Source organism: Garra rufa, chromosome 22, assembly GCF_049309525.1.
Source record: "Garra rufa chromosome 22, GarRuf1.0, whole genome shotgun sequence".
Taxonomy (NCBI): domain Eukaryota; kingdom Metazoa; phylum Chordata; class Actinopteri; order Cypriniformes; family Cyprinidae; genus Garra; species Garra rufa.
The window spans coordinates 9,654,698-9,671,495 of NC_133382.1; the positions used below are offsets into that span (position 1 = coordinate 9,654,698).

General features: G+C 29.5%; 1 protein-coding gene across 1 annotated transcript in view; it reads right to left on the reverse strand.

Annotated features, from left to right (window-relative positions):
• LOC141298348 (AT-rich interactive domain-containing protein 5B-like) overlaps window positions 1-12,097 on the reverse strand; it is a 58,953-nt gene extending 46,856 nt beyond the window's left edge. The window contains exons 1-2 of the mRNA XM_073828845.1: window positions 12,076-12,097; window positions 11,564-11,818 (exon numbers count right to left, since the gene is read on the reverse strand). Of these exons, the coding sequence (XP_073684946.1) occupies window positions 11,564-11,818; window positions 12,076-12,096 (276 nt within the window). The 5' untranslated portion in view covers window position 12,097. The remainder of the gene's footprint in view (window positions 1-11,563; window positions 11,819-12,075) is intronic.
• Window positions 12,098-16,798: the final 4,701 nt, after the last annotated feature.

Here is a 16,798-nt window from a genome sequence, read left to right on the forward strand (position 1 = left end):
ATATACTGAATGTGTGTGTCTATATATACATAATAAATATACACAGTATACACATATATTTTGTAAACAAAAACTCATTTTGGATGCAATTAATCACGATTAAGCGCTTGACATCACTAATTATAATATTATTTGACAATATTACAGTTTTTACTGTATCAAATAAATGCAGCCTTTGTGAGCAAAAAAGGCTTCTTTCAAAAAAATGTATTTTTTTTAATAAATATTCTAAATATTTCTAAATATTCTAAAAAATCATAAATATTCTGAACATTTAAATGCTAGTGTATGTTCCAAGTCATACAGAAAATATGCATATTATATATAATATGCAAACACACTTTTATTTTAAACCGATTAATCACGACTAATCGTTCTGCAGCTAATATAAATATATATATACGTGTAAATACATGTAAATATTTTCAAAATATATACTGCATGTGTGTGTCTATATATACATAATAAATATACACAGTATACACATATATCAAGTAAAAAAAACTCAGTTTGGAAGCAATTAATCACAATTAAGTGCTTGACATCACTAATTATAATATTATTTGACAATATTACAGTTTTTACTGTATTAAATAAATGCAGCCTTTGTGACCAAACAATGCTTCTTTCAAAAAAAACGTAAAAAGAAATTATAAATATTCTAAAAAAATCATACATATTCTAAACATTTAAATGCTAGTGTATGTTCCAAGTCATACAGAACAGTACATAACAAAACTTGTACATACATACATACATACATACACACACACACATATATATATATAAAATGGTGTTTATATTTATAATTTCAATGATATGAATAGAAATTAGAGCTGCAAAACGATTAGTCGCGATTAATCTATTGAGAATGAAAGTTTATGTTTGCATACTATATGTGTGTGTACTGTGTATATTTATTATGTATATATAAATACACACACACCCATATATATGTATATATTTTACAAATATTTTTATGTATTGTATGTATTTGTATGTAAACATTTGTATGTAAACACTTCTATTTATATGATATATAAATACAAATATTTTACATATAAATCTAACATATTTTTCCTTAATATATACATCTATGTGTGTATTTATATATACATAATAAATAAACAATAGAAACATATAACATGCAAACAAACTTTTTTATTTTTGAATTGATTAATCACGACTAATTGTTTTGCAGCTAATATAAATATATACATGTAAATACATGTAAATATTACAAAATATATACTGCATGTGTGTGTCTATATATACATAATAAATATACACAGTGCACACACATATATTATGTAAACAAAATTTCATTTTGGGTGCGATTAATCGCTTGACAGTAGGGTTGTCGCGATTTGTTGATTCTAATCGACTATTCGATTTGAAAAAAATCCTTGATTTCATTTTGCCCACGTCGACTAATCAAAATACCGGAAGTACCAGAAGACGAGAATCCATGAACCGCATTATTAGTAGGGCTGTCAAACGATTTATCGCATCCAAAATAAAAGTTTGATTACATACTGTATGTGTGTGTACTGTATGTATATATAATGTATGTATAAATACACACACAAACATATATATTAAAGAAAGCTGTTTTAGATTTATATATAAAATATTTATAATTCTATATATAATCTAAATTAAATACAAGTATAACTATCCATACATATAAATATTTGTTTAAATCTATACATGTATGTGTGTGTATTTATATATACATAATAAATATACACAGTAAACACACATTTAGTATGTAAACGTAAACTTTTATTTTGGATGCGATTAATCGCGATTAATCGTTTGACAGCCCTAATTATTAGACTGTTTTCCAAGACTGCATTATATATTAAACCCATTTAAAAATCAGAATTAAGCATAATTTTGAATTCTTTAATATATTTGCATTAGCATCGATAAATTTGTCAATAGATTAATCGATATAAAAATAGTCATTAGTGGCAGCCCTACTTGACAGCACTAATTATAATACTATTTGACAACATTACAGTTTTTACTGTATCAAATAAACAGCTTGTTTCAAAAACATTTTGAAAAAATCATAAATATTTTAAACTTCTAGTGTATGTTCCAAGTCATAGAGATAAGTACATAATAACAGAACTTGTATATATAGGTGAAGACCTACTAGTCACTGCCTATTCATTTACGAAAATATGCCGCTTTGCATATCCCTAACGTGAGCCGCCACGGGAAAGTAAATAACACGTTACGGAATGTTACCTACAAGAGGAGTGCTGATTTCATTTGAACTATAAATATGTCTTAGGGATTCAAACACAAACATGGACTGATGCCAGGCAGCAGAGATGTGTCTGGATGGCTGCCACACGCTTCCTGCGCAACTCTGAAACTCCAGGTTTGTAATTCAAATAACAGCTGAAAGAAGCAACTAATAAGACATTAGCGCCCTTCTCTGGATCCTTTGAAGTCCCTGGCACTCAAAAAGAGGAAATTTGCAAGCATATTTGCACACGCAGCCATTATCTTTTCTTACACACGGTTTAGAAACGCACAGTACTGGAGGTTTCGTATGGATATGCAAACTATGCCTGTTAGACAAAGTGCACAGTGCTTGCTGGAATCTGATATGCAATCTATTTATAAAGCACCAACCCCATTTAGTTCTGCTCTTATGTCACATAAATGCTATTCAAGAGCATTGCCAGTGCTGAGTCTGTCGACACAGCGTTAAAACCCTTCTGTCTCTCTCTCTCTCTCTCGCTCGCTCGCTCCGCACACACACACTAAAACAATGATATTACGAGCTAAGGGACTCTAGAACAACTGGGTCCAATTAAAGACTGAAAAACTGTGAGAGCAGCGCTGAGCTCTTGCCAAAACAATTCCTCCCTTAAAAATGACACATATTTTCTCTGAAATACAATCACAGATGAAATACTGGCCGTGCTAGGGAGTGTTCCGTATCTTTATTTCTGGAAAAAGCGCTTTCTGCTTTAGGACAGGATGAAAGACAAGAGGAAATATAATTAGAAACAAACAGATCCGCGTGAAGCCGAGCCGAACGCCAGCGCTGCAGAGTACAGTAAGACTGTACGCCCAAGAATTTGTTGGCCCAGGAGGGCAAAAAAAGTCGATTCGAAAAAGCCCAAACTGCACCTCTTCACAGGAGTGTTATGTTGCCCTCTCTAGGCACAAACTCTAAGTGTTAAATTTTATCGGCCGCCTGCCAGAAAGAGATCACTGCAGGCCTGTTGCTGTTTCAGCCACTGCTATCCTTCTAATGAATGACTAACCCCAGCCAGAGGGGAAATTACATCACCTGGGTGTAGAAACAAAAAGGCAACTGCAGAGTGGCCCTGTTTTATCACACGAGCGTACTCGCATACCTTCCTGTTTGCATACACGCGCTCGCTAAACATTAGCACATTGCCAGCCGTGTTATTAAGTCATCGCTGGTGAGCATTCAAATAAGACTGAAGGCTAGTTCAAACGGTTTGGATTCAGAGGAACTTGTCAGATCAGTGGCTCGCGAATGGTTTTGCTGCAGGCTTTTAAAATAAACATCAAGCGGCGGTCCAGCGGTACCAAATCTGATTAACATAAACTATGTCAGATTGATTTTTGTTTCCATTTGTGAATATAAAATGAGATTAATAATAAAATATGAATACATATGAATAAAAAAATGTTACTTATTAATTATTATAATTATATATTATATATTTTTGCTTATATTTTTATTGTTTTATTTATATTATTAATTATTAAATATAAAATATATATATAAATATTTATAAAACACATATAAATGTATTTTTTAAAAGTTTAAATTTAAAATTAAATTAATAGTACACAATTCAGTCAAAACTAACCAATAATAATAAAACAATATACAAATATTTATTCAACTATTTTTATATTGTTTCATGTAAAACACACACATATATATATATATATATATATATATATATATATATATATACACACACACACACACACACACACTAAATTGTTATTTCTATTTTTAATCTATTTTATTTTATTCTAAATTAAACAATATAAAAATATTTAATATGAACATTTATATAAATATTTGTATATTTTGTTTTATATTTAATATATTATGTTATTATACAATAATAATAAATAAACAATATAAAAATATTTAGATATTAATATTTTATAGTTTAATTATCAAAACAACAATAAGAAAATATACTTATATGTAAGCATATATATATATATATATATATATATATATATATATATATATATATACAACATTTTTATTTCTATTTGAATTATATTCTATTTCTATTTTATTCTAAATTAAACAATATAAAAATATTTAATACGAATATTTATATAAATGTTTGTATATTTTGTTTTATATTTAATATATTACATTATTATACACTAATAATAATAAATAAGCAATATAAAAATATTTAGATATGAATATTTTATAGTTTAATTTTCAAAACAACAACAAAATATACATATATATAAACATACATATATAGATATATATATACACACAAAATTGTTATTTCTATTTGAATTCTATTCTATTACTATTTTTATTCTAAATTAAACAATATAAAAAATATTTTATATGAATATTTATATAAATGTTTTATATTTGATATATTTCATTATTATACAATAATAATAATAATAAATAAACAATATAAAAAATATTTCAATATAAATATTTTTAATTAATTTAATTTTTCAAAACAACAAAAATTATATATATATATATATACATATACACATACATACATACATATATATTTATATATATATATATATATATATATATATATATATATATATATATATATAAACACAAACACTAAATTGTTATTTCTATTTTTATTCTATTCTATTTCTATTTTATTCTAAATTAAAATAAAATAAATAAAAAATATTAAAAAGTTTTCTGTTTAATTTAATTGCATTTTTGTTAATGTTTTTCTGAGCAAAAAATAAATATCATACATTTTTCCCTAATTTAGAGACGACACCCACTAAAATGTCATTCAGTGTAACAATCTCGTCAGGCATATTTACAACAAAAATCAATTTATGACATTAAAAGATGAATTACTTTCACCCCAAATACTAATTATTTTTAATTCTACATTTTTAAAATGTGCCACTATCCTAGGTTTTGCCCTTTTGTCAGTAATAATTTTTACTCATTTAAAACACAATAAAATGTAATATGCTCCCTTTTTTTATATATATTCTAATACGTACAAGTCAGAATAAGCATGTTGTTCGAATTTTTACATGAATATTGTACACTGAATGACAATGTAACATTATTTCTACCAAATTTTGACATTTTATTCTCCAAAAACTTTTTGAAACCTTAAAAGTAGACACTTTACTTACATTTAATGTGCTTTCTATGGACATAAAATCACTTATATATACGTGGGAAGCATTTTATCGGATCTTTTAAAAGTTGACAATTTCATTTCATTTTCTAAACACATTATTAACAATGAAATGCTAATGTGCATTTTATTATTTGCATTTATCAAGTTGTAACATGCTCTTTGTGACCCTATAAGAACAGAAGTGTGGTCGTGGGTCACGACCCATCAATTGACAACCACTGACAACGACTCTCTACTCGTAAATAAAAAAACATGTCTATTATTGTATCATTAACACAGCACAGTGCAACCTCTGCAAACGCATGGCAGTTTCTTTGATAGCTGATTAACTTTATCAGCGGTCGCTCGGGTTATTCGCTGCAAATGCAAATGTAATTTAATTGGACAATCTGCTGAGTGCATCTGAGGCTGCAGAGTTGTGAAGCTCACATTACTGCAGGTGCTTTGGCTGACACTTAATCACATTGTTATTTAAATTCGCCATGTCTCATTTAGCAACTACACTGGGAATGCACAAAAGAGTGGCGGACATTCTTCACAGTCTTTTTGCACAATACTTGTTAGGACATGTGTAAAACAAGTACACTCCATACTCAATATTACAGCAAATAAGATGCACATAACATTGTGTTGTGTTTAAATAAACACTGTTACACAACATTAACTCAAAATATTTTGCAATCCTGGATATATTTTGGAAATGACATACTTCTGTTACTCGCTCCGATCAGACACAGTTTAAAGGGCAAGTTCACCCAAAAATTAAAATGTTGTCACTTATTCACTCTCAAATCAAAACATTGCATTTCTTTCTTCTGTCGAACAAAAATTATATTTTGAAGAAAGTTGGTAACCAAAAAGTTGATGGTAAGCCATTGACTTCCATAGTATTTTTTTCCAAACTATGGAAGTCAATGGCTACCAAAAATGTTGGTTACCAACATTCTTCCAAATATCTTATTTTGCAAACTTGCGTAAGTTTTATTCTTCGGTTGAACACAAATGAAGATATTTTGAAGATTGTTGGTAACCGAAAAGTTGGCAGTGGCCATTGACTTCCATTGTATTTTTCCATAGTATGGAAGTCAATGGCTACCAGAAATGTTGGTTCTCAACATTCTTCCAAACATCTTATTTTGCAGACTTGCATAAGTTTTATTCTTCCGTCAAACATAAATTAAGATATTTTGAAGAATGTTGGTAATCAAAAAGTTGACGGTAGCCATTGACTTCCATAATATTTTTTTTCATACTGTAGAAGTCAATGGCTACCGGAAATGTTGGTTACCAACATTCTTCCAAATATCTTCTTTTGTAAACCTGTATGAGTTTTATTCTTTTGTTGAACACAAATTAAGATATTTTGAAGAATGCTGGTCACCAAAAAGTTGACGGTAGCCACTTACTTCTTTAGTATTTTTTTCCATACTATGGAAGTCAATGGCTACCAGAAATGTTTGTTACCAACATTCTTCCAAATATCTTCTTTTGCAAACTTGCAAGAGTTTTATTTTTCTCCCGGGCACAAATGAAGATATTCTGAAGAATGTTGGCAACCAAAAAGTTGATGGTAGCCATTGACTTCCATAGTATTTTTTTTAAATTCTATGGAAGTCAATGGCTACCAGTAATGTTGGTTACCAACATTCTTCCAAATATCTTCTTTTGCAAACCTGCATGAGTTTTATTCTTCCGTCAAACACAAATTAAGATATTTTGAAGAATGTTGGTCACCAATAAGTTGACGGTAGCCATTGACTTTCATGGTATTTTTTTCCATACTCTGGAAGTCAATGGCTACCAGAAATGTTAGTCACCAAAATTTTTCCAAATATCTTCTTTTGCAAACCAGCATGAGTTTTATTTACCTGTTAAACACAAATGAAGATATTTTGAAGAATGTTGGCAACCAAAAAGTTAACAGTAGCCATTGACTTCCATAGTATTTTTCCATTATATGGAAATTAATGGATACTAAAAATGTATGTTACCAACATTATTCCCAATAGCTGTTTGCAAACCTGCATGAGTTTTATTCTTCTGTCGAACATAAATTAAGATATTTTGAAGATTGTTGGTTATTTATCTTTTGAACACAAATGAAGATATTTTGAAGAATGTTGGTCACCAAAAAGTTGACGGTAGCCATTGACTTCCATTTATTTCATTACAAGCATTCTTTAAAATATTTTCTTTTGCAAACCTGCATGAGTTTTTTTCTTCAGTTGAACACAGAAAAAAAATATTGAAGAATGCTGTTAACCAAACATTTAACTGTTGCCACTGACTTCCACAGAACTCTCATTTTTGGATTTGAACTGATTAGTACTTAATCTAAAAAATGCTTAACAGCTAGCAAAATGCCCCATATTCTCAAAATTGTAAAGTCTACCTAGGAGCGGAGCATTGTCCTTGGCTAGTAATCCTATCTCCCAGGCCATTTCAAGATCAGCAGTCATGAATGCGTAATAAATTTGAAAAGCAAATAATTGGCATTGCTGCTGAGTGGGGGAAGGGAGGGAGGCCGGTGGCAAGTTGGAAAGAGGACAGGGCTCTGATCAACTGAACAAACAGTGCATTAAGACTAATGCTTTTCCTCAATAACACCTCGTTACATTGTGTAAACACCATGTTTTCAAGGTTGAGGCTGGCAACGGTTTATGTTTCCACCTAATATTGATAATAATTCAGTAAAGTAACCTTGACATTTCGACAGGGCTTCACACAGAACCTGTTGATTATTTTGAAAAGGCTATTTGATCCTCTACTCCACGGGGGGAGGACAGTAGAATAGTAGAGGTTCACACACAGCAGATTGTCTTTTTGTATTTGGGATCGGTGATTACATGAGCAGTGCAAGATAAAACAGGTACAGACCTTGTTACATTACCCATGTAAGACCGCAGCTGTGCTGCTTTGTTAAAACAGCAATTGCAACACAATTGCTAGTGCACAATGGATGGGAGAGCTTTACATTACAGAGTCTACACTGTCCAAAAAACACTGTTTGATCAAAAATATGCTTTATGTGAAGTCAGAAAAAATGTGACCCTGGACCACAAAACCAGCACGGGAATATTTGTAGCAATAGCCAAAAATACACTGTATGAGTCAAATGATCGTTTAATTATCTTTTATGCCAAAAATGATTAGGATATTAAGATCATGTTCCATAAAAATATTCTGTACATTTCCTACCACAAATATATTAAAACTTACTTCATGATTAGTAATATGCATTACTAAGATTTTCATTTGGACAACTTTAAAGGCGATTTTTTGCACCCTCAGATTCCAGATTTTCAAATAGTTGCATCTCAGCCAAATATTGTCCTATCCTAATCAACCATACATCAATGGAAAGCTTATTTATTATATATAAATTTTAATTTAAGAAAAATTAACCCTTATGATCATTTGTATGACCAATATTTTTCACCAGTGTTCACAATGTTCTATCGTTATCTTAATTTAAATAGTTGATATTACAAACAAATAAACTACGACATCAGCACCACTCTGTGTTTAACAGAAAATTACTATGTTCATGGCTAAAACACATTTGAATATTTTTATTGGGTTGTTTGCATAAATTATTTGCATGACATTTGCAATGCATGACATTTATAGTTTGCTTGATATATATACATATGTATATCATTATTATATTACAAACATATTGCTGATAAAGAATAATTATTATCATATTAAAAATTTGCCACTGAACCAATAAAAACATTAAAATGATCATTGTCGTTAAAAAAAAAGAAATCTATAATAGTCAAATAAGGTAAAACTAGCTATAAAAATGCAAAAACACTTTTTACAGATTAATCAGAATTATTAATTATTAATAATATTATTCAGCTAGATTGTATTAAAAATTAAAGTCATTAATAGTTCCAGCGGACACATTAAAAAACATGGTCACACTTTATATTAGGTGGCCTTAATTATTGTGTACTTAAAGTACAATGTAATTAATGTGGTCATATTGCATTGCAAAACACTTTTGCTTCTATTAAGGTGGGATATGGGTAAGGTTAGGGGCAGGTTTGGTGGTATGAGTAGGTTTCAGGGTGGGTTAGGGTGTAAGGGTTGGTTCAACAGTGGTAATTACAGAAATTAATTACAAATGTAATCACATATAGGTTTTTAAAAATATATAAATACAATGTAAAAACATGTACGTACACAATAAGTACACTGTACCAAATTATTAATTTAAATGTAAGTACATAGTTGTTAAGGCCACCTAATGTGACATAAATAAAAAACATAAATAAATAAAAAATTATCATCAGTAAAAAAACAAAAAAACAATTGTAATATTTACGACTGACTCAACCTGACTACATCAGCTTCCACAAACAAAAATTATTTTAAATGCTCAGAGGTAGAAATAGCTATAAAAATGCAATAACGCTTTTTACAGATTAACCAGAATTATTATTGTTATTATTAATAATATTTAGCTACGTTGTATTAACAATTAAAGAAACATTTAAATAGTTCTGAATATTAGCCAGTGGACACATCAAAAAACATAAAAAACCCAAAACAAAACATCTGTAATATTTATGATTGACTCAACCTGACCACATCAGCTTCCACAAACAAAAATTATTTTAAATGCTCAGAGGTAGAAATAGCTATAAAAATGCAATAACGCTTTTTACAGATTAAGCAGAATTATTATTATTATTATTATTATTATTAATAATAATATTTAGCTACATTGTATTAAAAAGTAAAGTCAATACAAATTTAAATAGTTCTGAATATTAGCCACCAGACACATTTAAAAAAAAAACATAAAAAAACATCTGTAATATTTATGATTGACTCAACCTGACTACATCAGCTTCCACAAACTAAAATTATTTTAAATGCTCAGAGGTAGAAATAGCTATAAAAATGCAATAACACTTTTATAGATTACGCAGAATTATTATTATTAATAATATTTAGCTACATTGTATTAAAAAGTAAAGTCAATAAAAATGTAAATAGTTCTGAATATTAGCCACTGGACACATCAAAAAACATAAAAAAAAAAAAAAAACATCTGTAATATTTATGATTGACTCAACCTTACCACATCAGCTTCCACAAACAAAAATACTTATAAATGCTCCGAGTTAGAAATAGCTATCAAAATACAGTACACTTTTTACAGAGCACCCAACAGATATCACACTTTAATAATTACATAGTATGATCAGACGTAATAATATACGAATAATATATTGCAACAATCCATTACAAAGTAATTACAAGCAGCTCTACAACATCATAACACGACAAAGGTGTTATTAACATCCTTCAAACCTCACTTACGTAAACGCAGAGCAGCATAAACAAACACAGCATTGTAACGGAACAATGTTTCAGTACATCAAAGGGTTAAATCCCGAGAAAGAAGATTTTTTTCTGTGGGGCAAACACATCTCAGCTAATGTGTAATGTGGATTGAGGCTGCAGCACTTTGACATAATAACCTTCATAAATGTCAGTCGCTCGCTTTAAGGCATCGCAGCTGCTTGATCAGCGCGCCGTTATTAATCAATTCCTATTGATATTAGTTCGCATCGCACATTTCAAACGTCTGCAGCGCAAGCCATATATATCATTAGCGGCGATCAGCAACAGTACACTTCACATCGATCGTCCGTGCGCATTTATTTGCCTTGTGTCTTGATCTATGCGTCTCATCAGAAGCAACACTATTTTATCAACAATCAGCAGATCGCAACGCCACAACGAGGCGCTTCAGTCGCCTTTGCCGTCCTCAGTTTCCGCACTATTGTATATCAGATGAAACAAGCAAAACACTGATGTGACAACTTCACACAATGGCATCATTCTCATCATCGCTCGCTGTTTGAAATGCAAGCGCTAAACGCTCGTATGCAAATGAGCCGAGGTGAAATTAACACAAGGGTCCACTTTGACCGCACGTCTATTATTAAACGATGCGATGCATTAGATGTCTTGTGATCATCAGACAGCGGAATTGATGCGATGCAAAGCCGCGCGCACACACACACACACACACACACACACACACATCTCATATTTCACCCATACCACAATAAACACATCGCGGAGGGACGGAGCCCTTCGTGGAAAGCAGGAAAACGAGCAATTACCTCTCCGTGAGTGACATTTCTACCCTGGGGGGTATCTTCTGGAAGAAAATAAAGTTTGGAGCTGGATAGAAGTTGCTTGGTTGTCCTTTCCTCCCATAAGAGCTGGAGTTCTGCTATGCAGATGGGGTCCCCCGCTTTACATCTGACCAAGAAAAAATCACCCAGGGACAAAATTCGCGCTTTGCCTTCAAGGTGAAATCTAAACGCCTTGTAGAAAATGTAAGGTCCGTGCAAACCACAAGGTGAGCCTACCCACTGCGGAAACACAAATAGACATGCCATACTTATATTCAGCAACACACAGACACATTTCATATAACGCACGATCAGAAGCGACCAGCGCATTCCAGCTGATCACATGATAAATCACATTATATAGAAATATGAATAATAAAATATTAACTTTTGGCGTAAACTTTCTTCCACTGATTCAATATTGTAACACACGGCTAGATACGAGCGCGCAATAAATTCATTAGAGGCAGAAATCAAAGCGGAGTGGTTGATATTACCAGGAGTGAGTTGGGCTCCATCTCGTCGCTCTGAATTGATTAAACTCAAACATTCTCTCCAAACTTGTTGGCTTGAATGGATCACCAAAGGTCCTGGAAGACCAAAATATCAACGCGCTCATCAGCGCGACGACCTTCAATATGAAACCCGCAGGGTGCATAATTACCAAACTTAAAATGTCCGCAATTGATGTCTAATATTTTTTCAACCTCTGTTATTTTATTTACGATCATTTTGGTACATTTTATACAAGCGCGTATTCATATTAAATTCGCGAATGCGAATCCAGCCTCCTGCATAAGCGCTCTGCCGTCCTCTTTAAACCTTTTTTAAAAATCTCATCTCTTCTTTCGACAAACTCTGGCACTGATTATGAACATACTCCAAATGTAAAAACGTATTATGGAGTAAAAAAATTTTTTGGTTCAAAACAAACGGCTGGAGTTGGTAATACGCGCGGTTATGCTCATACGTCTCTGTCAGGACCTGTGCAAAGGAGGTTTGTGTGAGTGTACCGAAACATTTCCTGCAGAGATTCTTCCTTTTATTTCTCGAATGCATTTACTGTATAATCATTTAATATAATCATTTTACTAATGCAGCAGCATTAACGCGTAAAGGAGTCGGGGTGTACCAGGATGTGATCGGGATTGTTACAATCCAGAAGCGCCTTTCATGATCGCAGACGCTGTTGAAATGTATCAAGAGCGTGTAAACGCGACTAATGGAAACATTGTAATATCGTCCTTTGAATTGTTGCCATTATGGCCGCTGTGATTTGAACACGGTCCTTGGTAGTGCTAAAACGCAATATTGCGCCCCGTCGTGTGCTTTAGGCGAATAAATGTCGTGGTAAGAGTGTGTTTGTTTGCTAAGAGAAATCAAACGTCTTATAAAGCGATCAGACGCTTGATGGAGCGCTTAGTCACGCTAATGTTGTTTTTATCGAAAATTAAAGTGGCGGGGTTGATTTTAAGGAAGAATATCGAGCTTTCGCACAGTGCAGATGAATATAAACTAGAACTGTCATACACATAACAAGTCGATAAATATTTATGGCGAAACATTAATATGCGCCCTGCACTGAGGTTTTGCTCATGTAGTTATTTGCTGTATTTCGTAATGTATGGCTGTGCCCTTAAAAGTTGTAGCATATGGCCTAAATTACAGGATGTAACATTTACGTCAGCTATTTTTATGTCTTATGCAATGTTTTATCTCCAGTCACGAGGGGCAGCTGGTGATTATGGATGTGATCACATTCATGCTTCATATAACAGCTTAACCCAAATGAACTGGGCAGACTTAAATGTGATTTGGTCAATTTGAATCATAAGACATTATTTTTGTTTGGGGGGGCGGGCTTATTCTTCAGACGAACTGGATGAAATCTATGAAAAGAACACATAGGTGCCAAGAATTTAGATAAAAATATAATGTATGGCCATGCAAATTGCTGATCATTTAGAAATAAATAAATCGAAACAATAATGACATATTAATAATATTATTATTAACGATAAAAATCAATTATAATAAAAACAACCCTATTAACATCCATAATAACAAATATTAATAAAATATATAAATAATTAATACCAGTAATTCATTATAAATAAATAAGAATAATTAGATACACATTAATAATTCATTAGATAGATAGATAGATAGATAGATAGATAGATAGATAGATAGATAGATAGATAGAATATAATAATTTATATAATGATCTATTAGGTATTATGTAATGCATTAATATTTGGTCATTTTATTAATGAACGTTACCCTGCACTTGCAATATAATACATTCATGTTTTACCTGTTAAGCTGTATGTAATGCAATAAACTTCATTTATTCATTTATAATATATAATATTATATATAATTACATTATTATTACTATAAATAATATAGTATTTTTAAATGGAAAATAAAATAATATATAGTATGCTATATGATGTAGATACTATATAATGTATAATTCAATAATATTTAAATGAATTATATTCATTGAAAATTAAAATACTATATATGTATGTTCTTTATGATAAAAATAATATATATGGAATATTTTAACAATTTAAATAAAAATTTTACACTGTAAATATATATGTTCTATATAGATAGTGTAAATAAAAGAGAAATACAAAATCATATAGATTTTTATAATTATATATAATACAGTATTTGTAAATTGAAAATAAAGTAATATATAATTATACAGTATACTATATGATATAGATACTATATAATGTATAATTAAATGACATTTAAATAAATCATATTTATTGAAAAATTAAAATACTATATATGTATGTTCTATATGATAAATACTATATATATATATATATATATATACTATAATGTATAATATAAACAATAATAAAATAACATTTAGATTAATTGTATTCATTGAAAAATTAAAATACTATATATGTATGTTTTTTATGATAAATACAATATATATGGAATATTTTAATGTTTAATATGTTCTATATAAATAGTGTAAATAGAACAGAAATCATAGATTTTTATTATTACTATATATAATGCAGTATTTGTAAATTGAAAATAAAGTAATATATAATTATAATATACAGTATACTATATGATATAGATACTATAACGTATAATATAAACAATGATAAAATAACATTTAGATGAATTATATTAATTGAAAAATTAAAATACTATATATGTATGTTCTATATGATAAATACAATATTTATGGAATCTTTAAATAAAAATCATTTTGAATAACAAATGTAAAACAATAATCATATATTCTATATGATAAATATATACTATATTATGATATATTTTATGAAATACATATTATATAGTATAAATTATATAGATACTATATAGTATTTTAAAAACAATATAAATACAAAATAATTACATTATTATTACTATAGATAATATAGTATTTTTAAATGGAAAATAAAATAATATATAGTTATAATAGAGTATAATATATGATATAGATACTATATAATATATAATTAAATGACATTTAAATAAATTATACTTATTGAAAAAATAAAATTCTATATATTTATGTTCTTTATGATAAATACAATATATATGGAATATTTTAACAATTTAAATAGAAATGTTACATTGTAAATATACATGTTCTATATAGATATGCATATACATTTTTATTATTACTATATATACAGTATTTGTAAATTGAAAATAAAGTAATATATAATTATAATATACAGTATAGTATATGATATAGATACTATATAATGTATAATATAAACAATAATATAAACATTTAGATGAATTATATTGATTGAAAAATTAAAATACAATATACTGTATGTATGTTCTATATGATAAATACAATACATATGGAATATTTTAACATGTAATATTTTAATAATAACATTAGATAGTAATAATAGTAATAATCGATGCAATGATAGACACTATTTGTAAATTAAAAATAAAGTAATATATAATTTCAATGTATAGTATACTATATTATATAAATACTATATAATGTACAACATAAACAATAGTTATAATAACATAATATATACTTATATATAATGATCTATTAATGCATTGCAATAATATTTGGTCATTTTATTAATGAAAGTTACCCTGCACCTGCAATATTATACATTCAAATTTGATCTGTTAAGCATTATGTAATGAAATAATATTTATTTATAATATTTCATTATAATATTTCACATATTCTGAATATATATATATATATATATATATATATATATATATATATATATATATATATATATATATATATATGTATATAGCAATCTAATGAAATAATCTTAGGCATGAATCAAAGTTTCATGACAGTTATTTAATAATCTGTTAAGCATTATTTAATATATTTGCTCATTTTGGTAATTAAGGCTATTTCAAAATGTTGTCAACGTCTTAAATCTTGTAGATTAGACTGTGTAAGATATTGGTCGTCAGCCAGCATTTAAGTCATTCCACTCTGCAGATTTTATTGCAGCAGAGTGATAGTATGTGACCGTCCGTGTGATTGGAGGAGAGCGGCGCTGTAAACGTCATGTCAGCCTATGATTAAACTCCTTTATTTGAGACAGTGAGCGGTAATAGCAAGTGCATTCAGGCACACCATCAATCATCCCACTGCACTGTGACACACATTGACATGAGAGGTGAAGACAGCCTCTGTACAAACACAGATCCCAATCAGATAAATGAACATGGATAAGAGCCATAACAGCAAACACAAATGCATAACAGGTTTTAAAGGTTTATATATATATATATATATATATATATATATATATATATATATATATGTGTGTGTGTGTGTGTGTGTGTGTATACATATATAGTCCAGAATGTGCTTTTCTTGGCATCTAAGATAGCCATTTCACTATCTTTATAAGCTATTTTAAAATACTGTTCTCCGTCCTGATTGCTCCAGAAGTAATAAATAATGATGACAATGTTAAGAATAATTTGCCTCACAGATTGTGTGTTTCAGTATCTGCTTTGAAGCATAGATTTCTCGTGCTTGCTGACAGTATGAGTAGAGCAGATTGATAGCCTAATCTTTCTCTCAGAGCTGCAAGGAACATTTGCAGTTTGAAAGCTTGTGGAAAAATTGAATTCTCTCTCTCTCTCTCTCTCTCTCTCTCTCTTTCTCTCTGGTGCTCGTTCGCTCTCTCTCTCGCACCGTGAGACTCAATGTGCTGCTTT